The sequence below is a fragment of the Sus scrofa genome, chromosome 9 (genome assembly GCF_000003025.6).
Source record: "Sus scrofa isolate TJ Tabasco breed Duroc chromosome 9, Sscrofa11.1, whole genome shotgun sequence".
In the NCBI taxonomy this organism is placed as follows: domain Eukaryota; kingdom Metazoa; phylum Chordata; class Mammalia; order Artiodactyla; family Suidae; genus Sus; species Sus scrofa.
In genome coordinates, this window is record NC_010451.4 from 75684275 (window position 1) to 75707338 (window position 23064).

General features: G+C 40.8%; 1 protein-coding gene across 7 annotated transcripts in view; it reads left to right on the forward strand.

Annotated features, from left to right (window-relative positions):
- Window positions 1-23064, forward strand: part of DYNC1I1 (dynein cytoplasmic 1 intermediate chain 1) — a 345865-nt gene that overhangs the window by 269612 nt on the left and 53189 nt on the right. For all 7 annotated transcript variants that reach the window (XM_021102406.1, XM_021102404.1, XM_021102409.1 and 4 more), the window contains 4 exons: window positions 1727-1873; window positions 5804-5917; window positions 8410-8543; window positions 12078-12222. In XM_021102406.1, coding sequence (XP_020958065.1) covers window positions 1727-1873; window positions 5804-5917; window positions 8410-8543; window positions 12078-12222 — 540 coding nt within the window. The remainder of the gene's footprint in view (window positions 1-1726; window positions 1874-5803; window positions 5918-8409; window positions 8544-12077; window positions 12223-23064) is intronic.

The window sequence follows — 23064 nt, forward strand, 5'->3', positions numbered from 1 at the left end:
AAAGAGGTCATCATTTCTTTTTCAATCACTTCTTTACTTCGATAGTTTATCAGTTACAACCTTTGATCCTCTCTCTCTCTCTTTCTCTTTTTTTTCCTTTTCTTTTGCTCAGAAAGCTGCAGTTTCTCCCTATTGCCCACAGTAAATCCAAACAGTGCCTGCCATTCAAGGGCCCTCTCTTGTGAGGCCCAGATGACCCCTCCAGCCACATTTCTCCCTCCCTACTTCTTCCGTGCATGCTCCTTCCCAGCCAAGCCAGACCGAGGCCATTCACCAGCCTCTGTTTTGCTGCTTCCAGGCTTTTCTTCCCATTATCCCATCTCTGGGGAAACACTCTTCTTCACTTGCTGAATGTTCACATTCATGTAAGGGTGATACGCTCCCTTTCATGAGGTCTTCCTAAACCATCCTACCCTTTCTGCTCTCCTTTTCTCTCCCATCTCCTGGCTAAACCAAACTTTCACACCACTCCCATCACACACACACACACAAACACACACACACATATGCGCTCCTGTGGTCTAGCCATGGCATGTATCACTTTCAAGACTGCTGCTTCTGTGTGCAGGTCGTGACCTGCATAAGCATTTCAAACGCAGGGGACAAGCAAGGACAAAAATCCACCTTATTCTCCACTAGCCAAGGCCTGCACATGCCCACGTGACTGCGTGTGTGCAGAGACACCTTTCTCTATTCTACACAAAGACATGGGCTAGCATGTAGGTATAAGCAACAGCTCTCGTCATCACATGCATGCTCTTTGGGTTCTCTTTCCTGGGCACAAGTTTGTCAAGGGTCATGACTACCTGTGAATCCCCTTCATGTCTGGAACAATGCCTTTTTTACACATAAGCTTGTTCACAGATTTTGATTGAAAGGATGCAGTTTAGTTTTTAAAAACAATTAATTCTGCATATATACATTTCCACGGAAAGCACAGGAATCAAGATGGACTTCTTAGCAAATGTGGAACAGCCCACTTGTGTGATTTTAAATGTATCATGGTTCTGTCTCAGCTAAGTAATTTCCTCTAAAATGTGGTGCCCAGTAGTCTTTTGTGGCATTTTAGAAACTACATGGGTGATGCTGTGATAGGCCATGGCAGAGCAGAACTGAAATCCACTTCTAAATGTTTGTTAAAATAGGCAAAGAATAACAGTAAGAATTGTCTGAAGTGGGCAGGAGAATCGCCATGAGAGGCGAGGGAACTGGGGGAGGAACAAGTTGGATCAGCCTGAAGTCTGGACACTTCCTGGAAGTATATATTAAGCCAAAAAAAAAAAAAAAAAAAAAAAGCGCCCCCATCTCAAAATCATCAAAGCCTTGCCAACATTGCATGTGGTATAAACTGACATGGACTTGCCTTCAAAGTAAAGAATCGTTGCGTATCAACTCTAGTGGAGAATATTAGTGTGATGCTGTTTTGTGGATAAATGGGAAACATCCACAAACCAAGCTTTACAGACTACAAAAAAATGACATACACACGACAGGTTTTAAACGTGCTTGATGGCATGGGCAGGACTTTAAATTTCCAGGGGTAATCCTTGGCCAGAGTCTCCAGTCTACATCTAGGTACAAAATATCCTCCTAATGCAGCACTTCGTGATTGCTTCATTGTTTTCCTGGCTATTGAGTTTATGTGATGAGCGGTTTCCTCCGCAGGAAGAAACAAGCCGCCTCCCACCATCTCACTGTTTAACCTTTCTCCTCTGGCCCCTCGCAGTCCTCCGTGATGTCGGTCTGCTTCGCTCGTTTCCATCCCAACTTGGTAGTTGGCGGGACTTACTCGGGCCAGATCGTCCTGTGGGATAATCGCAGCCATCGGAGGACACCAGTGCAGCGGACACCCTTGTCAGCTGCTGCACACACGGTAGGTCAAGCTTTCATCACACCCAAGCCCTGAAAAGGAGACGACTGACGTAAGTATGGCTGTTGTTAGTAACTCCAGCTTAGAAGCATCTAATAGTGGTTGTGTCCTGGCAAAAGCAAAGTGGAAAGTAGATGAAGGAAGCCCTGGGTTTAGAGGAATCTCTTAATAATCTACAAGTGTTAACACGTAGCAATGATCTCTTTGGCTGTCCCAAAAGGTACCGGGGAGGATAGCTTAAAACTCAAAAAGGACACAAAGAAAAAACCTCAGAAGAGGCACCCATGAAACTGTTTTCCCAAAGAAACTCTTCACGTTTACGTTAGAAGGTAGAAATGCCTATTTTCAAATAGACCTTGAAGAGTGAGCATTTTCTATCTAGTGATGGTATATGGGACTTTGGCCAACAGATCTTTTCCACTTGTGGTGTGAGGGAGTGCTACGACTTTAAATTCTGGAATGCCTGGTGTAAGTCTCAACAGCAAAGTTGACAGTGACAGTATAATCCCTAGGGTTAAAAGTCAACATCTCAAAACCATTACCCATAATTTAGCAGAAGAGGTTCAGTATAGTGTTCATAAGACAACTACTCTGTCATTTCCTTTAAGAGAATGACAGGTGTGGTTAGCAATTGTTAGGAGGAATGAGAAGACAGACATGTCTCCATCAATCTTGGCTACTCTGACGTTCAGGGGAACTGATGTCCTTTCTCTGAAATGCCCAAATTATGCCCAAGGATATAGCTGTACCGTTGTTTCCATTTCCTTAATGTGGTTGCCTCATTTGTTTCATCTGCTGGCCTCAAAACCATCTAGCTTTGAAAAAGGACTTCTAGCTGCTTTAGCTGAGACCAGGAAGAGGAAAATTCTTCCACTCTTGTAAGACTGACAATGGAAACTGACAAATACCAAGTCAGCCTTAATTCTGATTGACTTGGGCCTAAGACACATGCAGGTGAAACTAGTTCTTGGGAATCTGGGAAAATTGCTCTTGCCTACCCCATTTCTCCAAACTAATAACAGAAAATTGTGACCCAGGAGGAGATGGACTTGATGCAGGTGTTTGTTCAAGGGGTGTAAAACCCCTTCTTGGCTCTGTGCATATCTGGTACATTTGTTACCATACTTTCTGAAATTTCAAACAGCTATAAATCCAAATATTAGAACATTTAGCATGAAGCTTTGGGGGTGGATCCAAATCCAGGAGCCCTTCCAAAAGCTCTTTTTCAACTAACTTAGAATACAATCATCACAACTAAAATACTATTGTTACCAAACAGAGTGACATTATTTCTGTTAGAAAATAAAATCACATATTTTTTCTCTTTTGCTATGTTTTGTTGAATCCATAGCTCAGAGTGCACAGTTAATTTTGTGATTGTCTTTCAACTTCCACTAATGCCTGGCTGATTGGTACCAGGATCAAAAGTGGTTAAGGAAAAAGAGGCCCACCACAGATTACTAACTAATTTCCTTTCACACCCACCACACATATGCATTTGGGACAACAGGAAATCTGAATTAAAAGCAAAAACCATCTGCCACACAGTAAGTTTATTCCTAAAGTAAATAAAAACAATCTGGCTTCTATACTGGAAAAATGAGCTGCACCATTGCTTTTTTTCTTTCCATTAAGTGAAGGATGTGTGTGTGTGTGTGTGTGTGTGCAGAAGTGGGCATACCCACGTATCTGCTTCTGTTCTGGTTTCTTTACATCTCTCTCTTTTCTTTTAAACTGAGTTTTATTACTCCTGAAAGTGCAGGCCAGTAGTGCTGATTAAAGCCTGAGAGGGGCTACCACACACATTCCTTCTCGAGGCATTTGGCTCTCCACATCCTTCTAGATGCCTTCTTTCCCTCCTACCCCCACCCGTAGGAGTCCCGATCCATTAGTTTTGGTGATTTGTGGTGCCGCTCTGTAGTTAACAAAAGAAACCCCACCCAACTCTTGCTGAAAAACACTAGGTGGGTTTGGAGCACATAAATGTTTGGACCTTCCTTTCCCTTTTATCAGTTTACTGAGGTTGCCATTTTCAGGCAAGAATCTGTCTCATCAGTGCTTGCACTTTATGTGCAGGTAGAGCTGAGAATGCCCTGTGACTTAACCTCAAGTTTGCACACTGCTATAGGTTCCACATGCCCCAGATACTTAGGGAAAAAAACACTGTCCACGGTCCCACAACAACCAGTCAGTCCTTTTGATACTTTGCGACCTGATTAGGAGAAGATTTAGTTTCGTATCTCTGCTGTACTTGCCACTGTCCAAATCCACTAAGACTGATTCATTCATTTCTGTAGGAACATGATGTGAAAAAGACATAGGGTCTTTGGTTGACTGTCCATAAGCATGAGTTAAAGAGGTGATGCAATTGCCAGAAAAGAAAGTGTCATCTTGGGATGCATTAATGCAGGCATATGTATATTTTTTTTTATCACCTGAGAAGTGACAATTTAGAGTTCCTTGTAACTGTATGCTGTTAGTCAGAATGTAGGTAGACAGCTGTGTTTTCATTCTCAGAACTTCACTGGAAGGGGAACTCAGACAAAAGAGAGCATTTTCAAAGCACAGTGACCAGGATAGAGAGGGTATTGAAAACCAGGTACTCAAGGAACAGTCAAAGGAATTGGCAGTGATTAGTCTGAATTAGACAAGATGAGGGGAAAAAGGGGTGACATAACAATCTATAAATATTATTTTGACTTGATCTATAAGATCTTAGAGAACCCTGCTCTAAAAGCATCTCCTTGAGCTTTCTGTGTTCCCATTGGTGGAAGGAAGAACTGCCCAGGAATTAGTTCTAAAGTTGGCTGTGAAAGATGTTTAAGCAGAGTTTGGACCACCTCTTGGTGGAGGCAGATGAGTGGCTGCTCTTGATTATTACAGTTCCTTCTGACCAGGAGTTGATATGATAATAATAGTTTGGGAACCATCCTTTATATAATATCAACTTTCCAATATTAGAGATTGTTTCATTGTTGTTGTGGCTAGGTATTATGGACAGTAACTCATCAAGCAAAAGACTTAGCTACTTGCACAGAGAAGCATCAACTAAGTTGTGGTTTGGCCACTGATGGCTAAGCTGCCTGAAATCTAACCCAAATCACTTCTGGGTTCTGCTTATGCTAACCTTTCATTTAGTATTTAATATGCAGCTGCAAATGATTTGAGCCCACCATTAGGGTTCTACAGAGCAGGATAACCTTCTTGAGTTATGACAAAAAGTTAGAGCATCTTGCTTACGGTTCCTGGGATGTTTAAGTAACCTTTCTCAAGGCCCTGGCCAAGTCTAAGACTCCATACTACTCTAAATAATATTTTGAAAACTAAATCTATCATTACCCTAGATTTTGCAGCAACATGAAAGAACCTAATTTTATTTTACTAGGTCCCTTGTGCCAGTAATTTCCACCACCAATATCTCTCCCTCAAATCAAAGAGGCTGATGAATATTAACTGCTTTTTATACAAAAAGTTGCAAATGTTTGGCACTGTGGCTATAAAATACCAAATTCCAGATTTAGTAACACTTCTTCCAAAAGTCAGTCGTTCTAACCCTTTTGAAGGCTGTCTTTTTCCATCACTCATGGTGAGCTTAGACACCGAACTACATGGGAGAACCTCATTTAAGTAACATACATTCATCTCCCTGTGCTGCTTCTCCCCGTCAGTCCTTATTTTTTCCCACTTGCTTCAGCTCCATTACCCCACATTTGATTGAGGTGAAGCTTTGTGAATTTCCACTACTACATGTTGCTGCCAGAGCCTTTCAAAAGAAAAGAAGTTCAAATCAAAAGTGGCAAATGACCTGAGGCTTGTATTATTGTAGGATTATGTCACTCTTTAATTCTTGTTTTAGAGTAATGTGTTCAACACTCACATGTAAGCATTTCCTCTTGGATCAGTGTCTGATCCTCCGTGTTTATGTTTTTGCAGCATCCCGTGTACTGTGTCAATGTTGTTGGGACCCAGAATGCTCATAACCTCATCACTGTCTCTACTGATGGTAAAATGTGTTCCTGGAGCCTGGACATGCTCTCCACTCCACAGGTGGGTTTGTTTTCCCCTACACATAAGAGTATCCTGGTTAAAAGAGATACCTGCCTAATGGAACATAGTTCCTTAAAAGCCAAACCCTCACATCCTAGAGGAGCTAAAATCAGTGGATGCACTTGAAAGAGTGGGGCCTGTTTTCAGCAGTCTCCTCTGGAAGCCAAAACCCATTTCCTTTACCACAAATCATGTAATTATTATAATATGTTAATCCTTAGGTCAGTTTCAAGTGAAAATGAAATAATCCATTTTAAAGCATAGTAATTATGGAAGTTGCCTGTGGTATGAATTGCACGTACCCTACAGCATCATTAAACAAATGCAAACGGGAATGGAGCTCTGCAGAGCCATCCCCTATGGTCCTTGCCTGGGAGAAAAGGTATCCCAGTAAAACAGAAATCCAAGCCCTTGCTTGTATCTGTAGCCTAGACAACCGCCTGTGTGTTTGAAGAATGAGTCCAACCATCTGTTTTCTCCTCTGGAATGTTTGTTAGTGTGGCTCCTGCCATTCCTTGTTCAACAAATGAGAGGCCAAAAATGAAAAAGTCCCAAGGTCTCCAAACCACTCCTGATTACAGTCATGGGAGCCAAGCAGAGGGGCAGAAATGGAAAAGACCATTGGGGGAGGCAGCTAAATGCAACTTTCAGAATGTAGATACACAGAAGGCAGCACACAGAAACACATATAAACACACATCCTTGTACTCTTTCCACATTTCTTTGGGGAGGGGAGTACTTTAATGTCCCCCAACTGAAACAGAGAAGAGTTTCCTGTTGGAGGCTTTGAGAATGTGCAGAAACATCGAGAAAATTATAAAAGATCTCTAGGAGATAATCCTCACTTTTAATATGCCTGTTCCCTTTCCTGGAACAACAGTCGTAGAATATCTTTGTCACAATTTTTGAAGATGCTGAAAGTTCCAAAATACATAAGGAAATGTAGACACCGCAGAAAAACTCCCCTAAGTCTCCACAAAATACAGACGGAGGAACACTCAGACTAATGAAGTGCTTTTTATAATTTTAGTCGAGGGGTGGGGCACGGATCAGAGAGAGCTAATAAGCTCCTTACATTGTAAGTTCCTCTATTTTTGCTGATCTTTAACATTTAGACAAGTTGGGAGTTGTATGCGGAGATTTTATAGCTTTGTCTTAAATTTCTCAGCAATAATGTTGTTTTCTTTGAAAAGCATGGAGATCACAAACAGATATGAGGGACCCTTCTAATTAGGAATCTTTAACTGCCCGTTTTGCTGATTAAATGTGTGTTCGTTTAGGTTGAAGCCAGTCGTGTGGGGGCTACATGGCTGTTTTTATTAGTTTTAACGCGCCCGCAGACGCCTGTCTCTGTACAGAGATGGAGCATTTCGTGGCATGGCTGTGGATGGCAGGCAGACATGGAAAAAGACAGCATTTGCTGTGTCCCTCTCTGTCCCAAGTGGGTGACCAAGAGGCTGTACCTTCCCGCTGCTAAGTTTAGCAATGGAGCAGACTACCAGATGGTCCAGTTTTCTGAATTACACCATCATGGCCTCCCCTCACTGATGCAGTCATTGTGTGTGGCTCTCCCTGCGAGCATGTCACATGACCACGTGGTCTGCGCTTCCCAGACTGTTGGCATGTGCTTCCGATTTATGGCCCCCTTGGCTGCGATGACTAGGTTTATTTGTTTGCATAAAAAAGACTAAACTTCCAAATATAATGACATGACCCACTAGAATTTTTTTTTTTTAAATTACCTCAGGTGCACAAAACAGCTTCTTTGATGTAAATAGGCAGAAATATTCAGGGACATTAGTTATACTTAATTATCCTTCACTTGTCATTAGACTTAGCAGAATGTCTTTTAAAATACACTTTAATTCTCAGTTTTAAAAGTCATTGTAGATAAAATAAAGACTTTCATTTACTGTTTTTAAAGACTTATGTAAACACTGCTTTTTTGCAGACTCACAGCCTGCACACCCAGTATCTGCCCTTCATGAAATGAAGTCTCTGTTGAAATCTGGTTTTTATGACCTGAGTGACAACTTTCTGGTTTTAGTCCATCGAGGACACACACTCCTGCTTTGACAAATGGGCCTAGTACATATGATATTAATACATGTGTATTCTCACGAACAATTGATTTTGAAAATGTTTGTAAATACAAGGGTATTGTGTGTTTTATTAAAGCCTGGGGCTGACAAGTGTAACCATTACAGTATTATCTTTAGTTTCTGCACCATTAGTTTCAAAATTCTCACCTGTCATCTCTGCCTGACTTAAGAAGCAGCAGCACCCGCTGATGAAATCCAGCCAGCCTGAAACCAGAGATACCCAGAAGCATGAATGTCAGGAGCAGTAAAGCGTGGTTTCTGGCACAGCCGGGGTCTTTTGTAACGCTGTGTGAAAAGCAAACAGGCGATTTAGTCAAATGATTTTTCCGTGCTATCTTTGGCATGGCAAGGAGTTGACAGAGGGAATGTAACCACTCCGTGTTTTGGTAGGAGAGCATGGAGCTGGTGTACAATAAGTCCAAGCCTGTGGCTGTTACCGGAATGGCTTTCCCAACGGGAGACGTCAATAACTTCGTGGTTGGCAGTGAGGAGGGCACAGTCTACACAGCCTGTCGTCATGGAAGGTGATTTTCTGTTTTCTTACCAATGACGTGTTCTTCATTTCCAAAAGTCTGTTATCGCTTTCTGGATTATAACCACCTTGCATTATGAGAAAGGCATTTCTGAAGAAATGCAAATCACAGCTTCAAGTCTTCGTTGTTTTATAGCGTCCGTCTGCTCTGGTCATTAGGCATGTGTAAGCCTTTGATGGTTCACGTGGCCTGGACGAAAAAAGTCCAAGCTTCTTAGTATATCATGGAAGATTCCTGACTACCCTTGACCTGCCCCTTCCCAGCCTCAGCCTTCAGGCTCTGGCTGTGCACCCATCCCCAGCTATGGACTATCCACCACACCTCTATGAGTTTGTACATTCGGTGTGTCCCACGGGGTCTGGTATTTCTCTCCTTCCTAGCCTGGTTAATTCCTCCTCATCCATCCTTTAAAAGCCACCACAAAAGTCTTTCCACATGGAAGCCTCTCCTGACTCTCTTGGGCAAAGAAAATCATTTCCTCCTTTGCATTCCCCTTATTCATTCATTAGAATGTTAAGAATAGTAGTTGGAATATTTACTAAGAATATTCATTAGAATATTTACTAAGAACCTACCATATGACAGGTGTCATCATATCATAAAGATGCAGTAAGGAACAGATCAATCCTGGACTTCATATTTTGCTTGATGGTGAATGACAATAAACTAGTAAACAAGTAAATATGTTGTTTAAGACCAAATGCTATGAAGAAAATTAAGGTAGAATAAGTGGGCTAGGGCTATAAGCTGTCGGATAGGTTCTTTTATATATTTCTATGTAACTTCTAATTAGCATTAATCACATTTTATTTCACCTATGCAGTCATCTGCCATTTTTCTCTTACTAAACTATTTCCATTTCATCATTGATTTCCTGCCCGTGCCTGGCACATGGTAAGTGAAGAGTTAAAGATCTATACAGGGAGTAAAGAAATGACAATAACCAAATAATATAAAGAAGTACCTTAGGGCCCTTCCTCCCAGTCAGAGGCTGGACTAGTGTGAGATACACAGGGTGCTGTGAAGACTTGAAGTGATGGGAACTCTGTCTTGATTGAGAGATTGGCAGATTCTCCTGATAAAATCTCAGGAAAAAGGGGAATCCGGTAAATTAGATTCTAAAGATGCCTTTCAGACTTAACAAATGGACTTGCATCTTTTGAAAGGTACACAGTGTTGACCTTGATGCTTAACTTCTCTTTCGCTTGAATAGTTCTCATTCAGTTGATTTTTTCATCTCATGTACTCATCATAGGCTATTTAGATTGGATGAGGAACCAGAAATCATTCCAAGTTCATAGTCTTGTGTTTTTGTGATTTGTGGAACTAACAAGCATCCCTGGCCCAGCTCTATGCTGTTTCCATTGACAACACGAGCTGTGATGTTTCTACTGTGCTGCCCGTAGAAACAAGCACTATTTTCCCTGCTCCCATGACTAAAGGGTGACTCAGAAGATATGCCTCGTAAATTCCATGCCCAGTAGTCCTACTTCATAAGTTCTGGCTAAAGTCATGCATGAAAGTTTTAAGCATAAAAAGACATGATAAATTTGTTTATCCATGCAAATGTTCACTGCCATCTACTCTTAGCAAAGTGCATTGCTTGATGTTGCCTAGCCTGCGAATATGGTTTACACCTGCTTCTCTCTCCTAGACACTGATGATGATGGGAAAGGTAAACACACAAATATCTGCAAGACAAATAGAATGTCATACGTGGCCTGAGAGGCACAGAGAGCACATTCAGATTGAGGTTTATCTCCATATTTGTTAGAATCAACAGGCAATAGGTTCAGTTGACTTAACCTAGGTTCTTAATTATCTGTGAAGGCTACAGAACATGTTCATTGATAACTTTCAGATTTAAAATTTTTTTCTCTAATGTGAATAACAGTTGACAGGCTGAATGCATTTGCTCTGTGTCTGTGGTCCTTTTCAAGCATACTCAAAAGATGCACTATGGTTCAAAAGGAGGGTACAAACCACAAATCATTTTACAGTGAGCTTGATTTTGCTTTTTACATTGGTTCATCCATTTGAAATATAAAAGACAGATCTTGGTAAAGTTGTAAAGTCCCTGACATTTGGCTTCATAGTAATCTTAAGTGGGTCATACGGGACTACAGGGGAGAGGTGGGGAATTTCTGTTTTTCACCTAACATAGAAAAGGTGCAAATCCGCTTCCATAAGTTTCCATAACTTAAACAAGGCTCTCATTTTGCACCCTATAAACCCTTTCAGGATGCTGTTAAGAGCAGGTGAAATCTCACCAGGGACCACTTCAAAGATCAGTTCCTTGTGTTCTCTAGAACAAATGTAAATGATCACGTGTGGAACTGCTGTTAGCAGTTTCACTAGGCATAATTTTTGATTACCTGTTACATGGAACACACTGCAGCACTTGGCTCAGGATTTCAAAATTTGCTCAGCACATTGATATTTATTGGTGTTCCAGGAACCCACATGCTTTATTATCTTAATTCATTTTCACTCTTAGTGACATAATATTTAGATTCCACAATCCCTCTGTATTTTGTCATATTTATAACCTTGTGCACATGAATTTTTAAAATATAGCATTTTTGTATATTTTCTAATTAGGTGTGATTGTGAAATAATTCCAGGTTAGTTAAATAATGGACATATGCCTGTGGATAACTTTCAAACTGTGCATTACTATTTCTCAAATGTCCTCCCATTGGGGGAAAAAACCCAAAACTAAGTTTGTCTCTCTTGGCTGGTTTGTTCAACAAATCTTTATTCAGCATTTATTATATTCTAAACACTTTGGCAACACGAAAAACAAGGCACCACCCTTAAGGAATTTACATTTAGTGGATTTGTACATTTCTCTTCTGCTTTCAGTAAAAACACTGTTTACATGTTACATTTATGTTACACCTATTATTTTGTGTTGATAAGCATTTTCACAAAGTTTTACATTTTCAGATATGTCACCTTAGTTTAAGAAATTTTCTTGAAAGGGTAAATGCATGTATTCAAGGATATAAGGAGCTTTATAGCCACTAGGCTCCCTAAAAAGAGTTAATATGGAGGTTGTGCCAAATGTCATCACCAGGGTAGAATCAGCTTGTGAATATGAAAACTCTGAGATCTGAGTACACAGTCATCCTTAGAATCTGAATCCACGGGGAACTGGTTCCAGGAGCCCCTGCAGGTACCAAAATCTGAGGATGCTCCTTCTGTAAAATAGCATTGGCAGTGGTGGGCTTTGAGGAATTCCTAAAAAAGATTAAATGATAAAACGTGATGGCACATTCCGAAGATTAAAAAGACATTATTGCCCAAGTGTTTTTTAATCACCAGTAGTTGTAGAGCATTTTATTTCTCTCAAGATAACTGTGAAAGTGGTTTCATGTCTGGTGGTTTATGGCTGTTCTCAGTTATGGAGAAGTAATACAGAGACAAGCTTCGTTTGTTTTTTTGTTTTGTTTTTGGTTTTTTTAAGCAGTCACTACTTTGCAAAGGTCACTGAAATTCTGCTCGTGTGTGGTTTTCATACAGCAAAGCAGGCATCGGGGAAGTCTTCGAAGGTCACCAAGGACCAGTGACAGGAATTAACTGCCACATGGCAGTGGGCCCGATCGACTTTTCACACCTTTTTGTCACGTCATCATTTGACTGGACAGTCAAACTGTGGACAACAAAGGTAAGAAAACCTTGATGTAAATTCTCAGGTGATATATAGGTATAGAGGACAGTTTCGTACCCTGGGAGGAATTTTAGGAATTTCTTTTTTTTTTTTTTTTTTTTTGTCTTTTTTTTTTGCTATTTCTTTGGGCCACTCCCGCGGCATATGGAGGTTCCCAGGCTAGGGGTCGAATCGGAGCTGTAGCTACTGGCCTACGCCAGAGCCACAGCAACGTGGGATCCAAGCCGCGTCTGCAACCTACACCACAGCTCACGGCAACGCCAGATCGTTAACCCACTGAGCAAGGGCAGGGACCGAACCTGCAACCTCATGGTTCCTAGTCGGATTCGTTAACCACTGCGCCACAACGGGAACTCCCCAGGAATTTCTAAAGAAGAGTTTTAGTCTCTACTGGGAAACCTGGTGTTGGGAATTCGTACAACCTTCTGGCAAACCCAACCTGTCTCAGAGCTAGTTGAGGCTCACTTTCTTAGGCCTTTTTATTTATTTTAACATATATATAAGTAATATTTGAAAAACACTCTAATTGTGAAAATCCAAACAAATCAAATAATGATAAAACAAGTCCCCCTTCATTAATGCTAAGCCTCCCTGGGGCACCCCCTTCACTGCCTACCCTCCCAGTCCTGTCCCCAGAGGTTTAGTGTCCATTGTCCAGAGCTTTGGAGCACTTGCTTATATAATCTGTGCCTATGGAAATATAGGGCTTAGGTCTTTGGTTTCTTGGGCTTTGGGGTTTGGGGTGGATTTTATTTATTTATTTATTTTGAGCTTTTGGTGGCTTTTAAGCAAGTAAATGGCACTGTCTTATTTGTATTTTCGAAGGTAATTCTGACCATGTTTGGGAGCGAGAAAAACTAGGAAAGGCACAGGAGACCAGGGAAGAAATGACAGCCGCTAAGATCCATAGTTAGGGACAGAGAGAAGTAGATGGACTTGAAGCTGATTTAAGAGTTAAAAGCTGGGGAGAGTGGTGATTTGACTTGATACAAGGAAGGTGAGAGAGGGAATCAGCAGGAAGAACCCCAAATTTATGACAGGCCAGTGGAGGAGTTCCTGTCGTGACTCAGTGGTTAACGAATCTGACTAGGGACCATGAGGTTGCGGGTTCGATCCCTGGCCTCCCTCAGTGGGTTAAGGATCTGGCATTGCAGTGAGCTGTGGTGTAGGTTGCAGATGCGGCTTCATCCCGTGTTGCTGTGGCTCTGCTGTAGGCCAGTGGCTACAGCTCCCATTAGACCCCTAGCCTGGGAAAGTCCATGTGCCACAGATTCGGCCATAGAAAAGGCAAAAAGACAAAAAAAAAAAAAGGCCAGTGGAGATCTGTGGTGGCATTCCCTGTGCTGGGAGCACCAGGGGAGGGGCATAGGTGGATTTAAGGTACCTGGGAGGCACAATTTACTACCTTCCCAGGGCACTTGGACATTTGGGACAGAAGCAGAGGGAGAGCTCTGGGCTGCAGGTACGGACATAGTAATAGTCAGAATAACGATGATTGTTAAGTCCAAGGAGGTGATTTTAAAAGAAAAACTAAGACATAATCCAGAGCAAGAATAATAGTTAGGAAATAAATAGCAGACATGGAAGTAGAAAAGGAGATTTAAGAGTAACAACCTGGGAGTGCCTGTTGTAGCTCAGCGGTAATGAACCCGACTAATTTCCATGAGAATGCAGGTTACGTCCCTGGCCTCAATCAGTGGGTTAAGGATCCAGCGTTGCCATGAGCTGTGGAGTAGGTTACAGATGTGGCTCCAATCCCAAGTTGCTGTGGCTGTGGCATAAGCTGGCAGCTGCAGCTCCGATTTGACCCCTAGACTGGGAACCTCCATATGCAAATAAATAAATAAATAAATAAATAAAGTAACAACCCAAGAAATAGGAAAAAGTAGAATTTTGTATGCATATAAGCTTCCTGAGTATTAATGGAGGACTGTTTTAAGGGGACAGAATTGATTCTTAACTGTGAAAAACAACCACACTTAGAAATTCAAACTAAAACCATGTTGAGAAACCTCTTCTCGACTATAAGATTGACACAAATCCAACAGATAACATACTCTGTGAAGAAACAAAAAAAATTACTCTCATGCAGTGTCATTGGAAATGCAAATGGTACGATGTTACAGAGGGAAATTTGGCAAAATCTGAAAACAGTGAATGCGTATCTGCTCATTGGCAGAGCAACGTCTGCTTCTAGGATCCTATGCCGAAGATATACTAGCAAAAATAAGAAAAAAGACTTATGCAGAAGGATATTTGTTGAAAGACTACTTTGAATAACAAAAACCTGAGAAAAAAACAGAAGTCCATCAATAGGACACTAGACAATCGCAAGTATGGTGCATACACATTGCGGGAATACCATTCAGGTGTAGAAAGAAATGAAGACATCCATACACTGTTATGAAGTGATTCCTAGAATATATTTTTAAATAAGAAAAGCAAAGTTGGGAAAAATGTAAATAGTATGTTGTCATTGTATAATAATTATTTATATATTTTTAAAAGTTGGAGAGGGGAGAAATGGAAGGGTGGGAATAAGATACACACACCACTGTATAAAATAGATGCAAAAGTATAGCATAGGAAAATCTACTCAATAGTTTGTAATAACCTATGTGGGGAAAAAAGAATGGATGTATTTATATGTATCACTGATTCACTGTGCTGTACACTTGAAACAAATACAACATTGTAAATCAACTATACTCCAATAAAATTTAAAAAATAAATAAAAGTTGGAAAGATAAACCACACACAAATTATTACTTATAGCTGGCGGCTGGAAGGAATAAAGGTGTAATAGTCATACTTCTTTGAACATACTTTGGCAGTTCATTTGGTTTGGAAACTGTTGTTTTATAGTTTTAAAAAAAATCTTAAAATTCTTTCCTGAAAAAGTTGAAATAACATGACACGAATCAACTTTAGTGTGGTGCAAATTGGGCAAAACCGTATAATATGGAACAATACTAAATGACTTTTTTGTCTTTTTTTTCTTTTTAGGGCCGCACCCGCAGCACATGGAGGTTCCCAGGCTAGGGGTCGAATCAGAGCTATAGCTGTCAGTCTACACCCCAGACACAGCAACATGGGATCTGAGCCACATCTGTGACCTACACCCCAGCTCACAGCAATGCCAGATCCTTAACCCACTGAATGAAGCCAGGGTTGGAACCCACATCCTCATGGATCCTAGTCGGGTTCATTAACCACTGAGCCATGATGGGAGATCCCCCTTAAACCCTGTATTTAAATTTTTTTATTAAAATATAGTTGATTCACAATGCTGTGCCAGTTGCTGCTGTATAGCACTTGACCCAGTCATACACACAAATGCATTCCTTTTCTTATATTATCTTCCATCATGTTCTATCTCAAGAGACTGGATGTAGTTCCCTGTGCTGTACAATAGGACCTTGTTGTTTATCCATTCTTAATGTAGTAGTTTGCATCTACTAACTGCATACTCCCAATCCATCACACTCCCTCCCTCTCTCCACCTTAGCAACCACAAATCTGTTCTCTGTGGTCTGTTGCTGTTTTGTAGATAGATTTATTTGTGCCATATTTTGGATTATACATATAAGTAATATCATGTGGTATGTGTCTTTCTCTGCCTGACTTACTTAGTATGATAATTTCTAGTTGCATCCATTCTGCTGCAAATGGCATTATTTCATTTTTCTTTATGGCTGAGTGGTATACCATTGTATATATGTACCACATATTCTTCATCCAATCTTCTGTCGATGGACATTTAGGTTGTTTCCATGTGTAGGCTATTGTGAATAGTGCTTTTATGTGCATAGGGGATGTATATCTTTTTGAATTATAGTTTTGTCTGGATATATGCCCAGGAATGGGATTGCTGGATCATATGGCAATTCTATTTTTAGCTTTTTGCGGAACCTCCGTAGTGTTCTCCATAGTGGTTGCACCAGCTTACATTCCCACCAACAGTGTGGGAAGGTTCCCATTTCTCCACACCCTCTCCAGCATTTATTATTTGTGGACTTTTTAATGATGGCCATTCTGACAGGTATGAGATGGTACCTCATTATAGTTTTGATTTTCATTTCTCCAATAATGAGTGATGTTGAGCATCTCTTCATGTGCCTACTGTCCATTTGTATTTCTTCTTTGGAAAAATGTCTATTTAGATCTTCTGCCCATTTTCTAATTGGGCTGTTTGTTTTTTTGTTGTTGAGTTGTATGAGTTTATAAATTTTGCATATCAAGCCCTTGTCTGTCACATTGTTTGCAAAATTTTCTCCCATTCTATAAATTGTCTTTTTGTTGTTGTTGTTTTCTAATGGTTTCCTTTTCTGTACCAAAGCTTGGAAGTTTGATTAGGTCCCATTTGTTTTTATTTTTTTGCCTTTTAGGGCCACATGCACAGCATATGGAGGTTTCCAGGCGAGGGGTCGAATTGGAGCTACAGCTGCCGGCCTACACCACAGCCACAGCAATGCTGGATTCAAGCCGCATATGCAGCCTACACCACAGCTCACGGCAACACTGGATACTTAATCCACTGGGCAAGGCCAGGGATCAAACCCACAACCTCATGGTTCCTAGTTGGATTCATTTCCACTGCACCATGACGGGAACTCCCCATTTGTTTACTTTTGTTTTTATTGCTATTGGCATGGGAGACTGACCTAAGAAAACATTGGCATGATTTATGTAAGGGAATATTTTGCCTATGTTCTCTTCTAGGAGTTTTATGGTGTCATGTCTTATGTTTAAGTCTTTAAGCCGTTTTGGGTTAATTTTTGTGCATGGTGAGAGGGTGTATTCTAATTTCATTGATTAACATGCAGCTGTCCAACTTTCCCAGCACCACTTGCTTGAAGAGACTGTCTTTTTCCCATTTTATAAAACCCTATATTTTTGACTATACATTCCAAAAGAGATATATTTTAAAGATAAAAAAAGGACTACCAGAAGATTTTTAACTACTTCTAGTACTCATATTACAGATAGTTGTATTGTTACTGTAACTCTGATACTGTTGCCTTTGTATCTTGAGATAAATTAAATGTGTTGATAACATTGAAAACTAATATCAGCAGGGTTGAAAGGTGATTCAAATACACAAAGTTAAGTAAAAACTCTGTAGTAATCCTAAATTTGAAATGGACTTATCAGTAAGAACTCATGGTATGTGTTACCTCTAAATCTGAAAGAACACAGATTCACAGCTCTATTTATCAAAAATGTGTAGAGACAATGACCGGTCCAATAGCAGTGACTTTCCTGGTGTCTTGATTGTACTTTTTAAATACCAGTTCCACCAAAAGAAACCAGAGATCTTGAAAGAAATTACAGATTCTAGATCTGGAGCAGAAAGCATACAAAATGAGTCTGGAATATTTCATCATGATAGAAAGTAAGGAAACTACCAGACTATAAATTTCTTGTCAAAGGGCTTGGAAGCCAAGCTGAATAAATTTCTGGTGTCCCAATAGTATCAGTAAGAGTAATAGATTGAGTTCATAATGATACTGAAAAAAGAATAAAAAAAAAACTAAATGTCACTGGTCATCTTTGGAGACTTGTCGGGAAACCAACTGATTACTTTAAAATCCAACAACTAAAGGAAAGACTCAAGCAGTCATTTATTCTGAAAGAATCAAAGATTTATTTTATCATTTCTGTATGCTTTGTATTGTGTTTAAATAGTTGATGAGACTGGTTTTCTTTAGAGATATAATAGTTAATATGGGAAGAAGAAATTATAGGATTTGAATACTACCATTTTGCAACCCATGACGATCAAAGCAATGATTATTGCTGATAACATCTTAAAGATAGAAACCACCTTCATAATTATGGACGTGTACCACGCCAGCTTTGAAGTAGGCACCCCAAAATGAATCTGAATCTTATCAGTCCACCAGATCTCTGAATTTAGAGGCAATTGGAAATAGAGATTCAAAATGTTAAATAATGCCACAGGATTCAATGAAATCCAGACAGTGGGGAAATTTATAGGACAACTGATCTCATTTCAGAAGCAAAACCAGAAGATTTTTTTCAAGGGGAAAAAAAAAAAAAAAGAAACGGAGGTGGAAGCCATATATCAAAACAAAACAGAACAAAACTTGAGGCATTTCAATCTCAAAATAGGTTTGCTATATAGATCTTGAATCAAACAACCCATTAAAAATTAGAAAACTATTAGGGAAGTAAGAATATTGACTGAATATTTGTTGATATTTATCAGTTATTAAATGTCGTAATGATATTGTGATCATTTTAAGTGTTTGACCTTTGAGAGGAGCACACAGAAATATCTACAGAAGAAGTCATATGATGTCAGGCATTTGCTCAAAAATAATCTATTGGGAAAGGAATGGCTTGTATAGGGAATAAATGAATAGGATTAGCCATATGTTGATAAACATTGAAGCTGGATATTGATGTTATTCTTTCCAAATATGTTCAAAATTTTCTGTAATTAAAAATCAAGAGAGGAGGGAGTGATTAACAGTAACAAATAGTTCAGAGAAGGAACATCAAAACTGAAATATGTCCCTTGTATTTAGCAACCCCACTGGCACCCATGGAAAGTACAGTCCTATTGGAGTGTATCGAGGTTAGAACACAAATAACAATGGGTTAAGGAGTGAGTGGAAAACAGGAAGTGGCTATCAGGATGGGAAGTGGAGGGTTTTTGTTTTTTTTTCCAATTTTTAAATTTCTTCCTTCCCCCATCCCTCAAGACCATAGAGATTCTTGAGGATATGGCTGTTATGGAAGAGCCAGTAAAGAAAAAGAGTAGAAAAATTTATATGGCAGAGAAAGGGTCCTAAAAATGTTGGAATAAGTAGGATGCAGAGCACTGGTAGGGGGTGAGTTTTAAATTGGAGCAGAGACATTTTTTCTGTAGTAACAGAGGAAAGGAAAGAGTCGGTGGGGGGCAGAATATAGGTAGGTGTGTAGATTTTTTAATGAAAGCAGAAAGAGCTCTTGCTTGATCCTCTTTTCTCAGCGAGGTAGGAGATGAACTATTGTGCTGAATGGGAAGTAGAGCTACTGCAGGGAGCAGTTCACTTGGTCACAGAAGAGACAGGAAGAGCTGATGAAAGAAACAAAGACAGACTCGGGAGAGTGTGGAGCACCTAGTTGGGTTGGAGACCAGAATGTTTTAGTGGCGTGAGTCTTCAAGGCTGACTTCCTCCAAGAGATCCTGGCAGCACAAATATGGACATGGCAGAAAGGGACCGTTAGATGGACTGTGGGCTGGAACATTGCTGGAATGTAACAGAAGGACAGCAGAACATAGGATCTGGAAATGTGGACAAGACAGTGTGTGATGTTAGAGGCTAAGGATTTTAGCTGGAAACAGAAAGGCAATGAACAGACAGGAAAAAGTAGGGGGAGCCGGGAGTTGCAAGTCCCTGTCAGAGCAAAGAATATTATGAAGACAGTAATTGAGTAAGAAAATTAGTAAATAAACTGTAATTGCAATGTATACATGTAAGGATAACCTGACCCCCTTGCTGTACAGTGGGAAAATTAAAAAAAAAAAAATTAGTAAATTTTTAGAAAATGTTAGAGTTTGTAAATTGTTAGAAAATGAAATGTTTGGATATGGCATCTCAAACTGAGATAATTCCAAGTGATTTTTTTTTAAAAGGGTCCAGGACATCTCATGTCTAGCTGAAGTTGAGTGGAGGTGAAGTTCACTGCAGATGAGGTGGTCATGGAAATAAAAGGTCAAGGTTCTAGTATGCTGTGGGCTTTGAAGTGGGCCAGGAAAATAATGGCAAGACAGGGATAGAAAAGACAGTGATCCTAGTAGTAAAGTCTTCAGTGAATTATGAAGAGAGATCACAAGAGGTAAAGGATGGTACAGACAAGTGGCCTGAAGAGGCAGGACTTTTTACTAGAGGGCTGAAGAGCCATGAGGCAGCCCTGGAGAGAAAGTAAGAAGCTGACTCTCCCGCTGTTGTGAAATAGAGAAGGCCATGATGGGAGTTCCTGTCATGGCTCAGTGGTAAGGAACCCAACTAGTATCCATGATGATGAGGGTTTGATCCCTGGCCTCACTCAGTGGGTTAAGGATCCGGCATTGCTGTGAGCTGGGATGTAGTTTGCAGACATGGATCCTACATTGCTGTGGCTGTGGTGTAGGCTTGCAGCTGAAGCTCCCATTTGATCCCTAGACCAGGAACTTCCATATGTGGCAGGTGCAGCCCTTAAAAGCGAAAATTAAAATAATAGGCCATAATGAACAGCTTCTACTTGAGGAGATGGCAGATGGCAAGGTGGTGAGCACATGAGATAGGCAGTCAGGGGAGCTTTCAAGGGGAAGGCTGAGAATGCCAGCAAATGTCTTTACAGTGGTGTGGGAGACACTGAGGGCCTGGTGGAGGTGGAAACATCTGGTAAGAAGAGGGAGCAGTGAGCAGTTGGTTCAGGTAAAATAAGTACTGAGATTTCTAAAAAATGCTATGTGACCATCAAGAATGGGGTGGAGACATGCACAAAGAGGGTTAGAATGCCAAACGGGATGCTAATTTTCACAAATTCTGATAAGGATAGCATGAAGGGAGAGAGGATTAAAACACATTATATTGCCCTCCCCTACCCCCCGACCATAGCAAGTTTTGTCTTTAAACCCCAGTCAGGAAAGACTTCGCACTGAGGCAGAAACCTTGTTGGAATAGTTTACCTGGCAAACTACAGACCAGGTTGCATTCCCAGGAGCTGAATCAACAAATGGGCAGCCATTTTTATCTTAATGGCCTAAAGCAGGGATCCAGTTAGAAAAAGACATGCAGTGGTGCATATTTGATTCGATAAATATGTTTTTATTTGATAAACAGTGACGAGAAATTTTAGGAATGCATCAGAATTTGATTTTAAGGAGTCTTCTGTGAACGATGCTTTGTAGGAGCAGGGGAGGTGAGACCAACACATTTTGAGGTCATCCTGTGTGCCAGGCATTGTGCTAAAAAAATGTGTTACATACATTAGGTTATTAAGTCCTCACAGTAAAGTTATGAGTGGATAGTATTATCCCATTTTATAGAAGAAGAAATAGCCATAAGAGAGCGTAAATAACTTGGCTGATGTGCTCAGGAAGAAAGTGGGGAAGCTGGGATTCGAACCCAGATTTGTGTGACCCCCGTAAAGCCGTGTTCTCTTTTACATCAGCATATTAAGCCTGGTGACAGGAAATCCAGTTATAAGACAAGTTAGATCATCCTGGTGAGAGCCAGAATGTTGGCAGTGGCAGAGTTAGTGAGCTTGTGGAGAACTCGAGTCCCAGAGAGAGAAAATCTACAGGTAATGAGCAGCTGACTTGAGAGTGGAGTCAATGAAGATTCTGACACTTCTGCCTTAGGCATCTGAGTGAAAGAACAGCGGTGCCAGTGATGGCAACAGAAAGTAGAGGAGAAGGAGCAAGCTTCCCTTGGGGTAGAAAATTAGCATTTGGGGGCACCCTCCCACTGAGGTGCCTGGAAATTTCTCAAAGGTAATAGTAAGAAGTTCAGGGGCAAGAGTGGAGTTAAAGCTATAGATATGGCTAGTTTCATCATATAGTTAGTCATTTGCTCCAAGGGAGAAAATATGAATCAACTGTGAATTGAAGATAGCAAGGGTGCAACCTTGGAGCCACTGATGCTGCAGGACAAGGAATATACAGATGAAGGTGACAAGAGGAAGGCAGCATGGAGCTCAGTGAGCAATTCCAGTGGAGCAGTAGCGACAGGTTGAGGGTGGTTGTGGAGTGAGGAGGGAAGACAGTGGTAATGACAGTGGACATAGAAAATAGAGACCATTTTTCCTACTTCTATATAGTAGGAGGACTACACTTCCTACTTAACATGGGCTATGTTAGGCTGTGAACAGAAGGAGATCCAGTGGTAGCCTGGGAAGGCCAGGCCAAGGAAGGATTTGGTTATCGTCCTTCTTGAGAAAGGAGCATGTTTATGGCCTGAAGAGAAGAAGCTGATGAAATGTATAGATACATGGTGAGTCGTTTGAAAAATTGAGAAAGATTGTATCAGGTGCCCATGTGGGGTTTAGGTGGTGAGAAGAGGCAGGGCACCAGAAAGACTGGAATAAAAAAAAGAAGGTTTGGGGTAGATTTAGGTAATGACAGTGGAGGAGGGAACAGATAATGACGGAAGATCCCAATTTCTGGTGAAGTCAGAGGCATGTTTACCTGCTGACAGTGATGGGGACTGGGACATGGCAGGGAGATAGGGGAGGTTTAGATCAGGTCCTGCGGGAAATGAGACAGGGGGCCCTGACTCCAGAGGATGTTCTGATTTGAGGAGCTAAATACCAAAGATGCGTTTCATAGGCGATGTCGAATTTACAGTTTTACAGGAATTGTGAAAAACTGCCTTTGATGTTCCTCTGAGGTTTTCAGAAACTTCCTGAATCTGACCTTCAGAACTGTCTACAACCTGTCCCCTACTTACCATTAGCAGGTTGACAAATTCAAGTAGAGACGATACACCACTTGTCTACAATTCTAAACAAAAGTTTCTCCAAGTGTGGTCCCTGCATTAGCCTGGGTGACATTACCTGGAACTTAATAGAAATGCAAATTCTCTGGGCCCCACCCCAGAACTTATGCATTCAAAACTCTGGGAATGGGGCCTGGCAATCTGGATTGTAATAAACCCTCCAAGTGACCCTGATGCTGCTAAAATTTGAAGAGCCATGCTCTAAACCAGTGTGAAGTTCTCTTTCAAACTCCCCATCCTGTAGCGGGGTAGGAGGCATTTCAGTTGTTTTAAGGGGTTTTGCCTGTTTCCTGAGGTACTAGAATTCAGGATTCAGGCAGGAGAGTGAAAACCAATCTCCCAC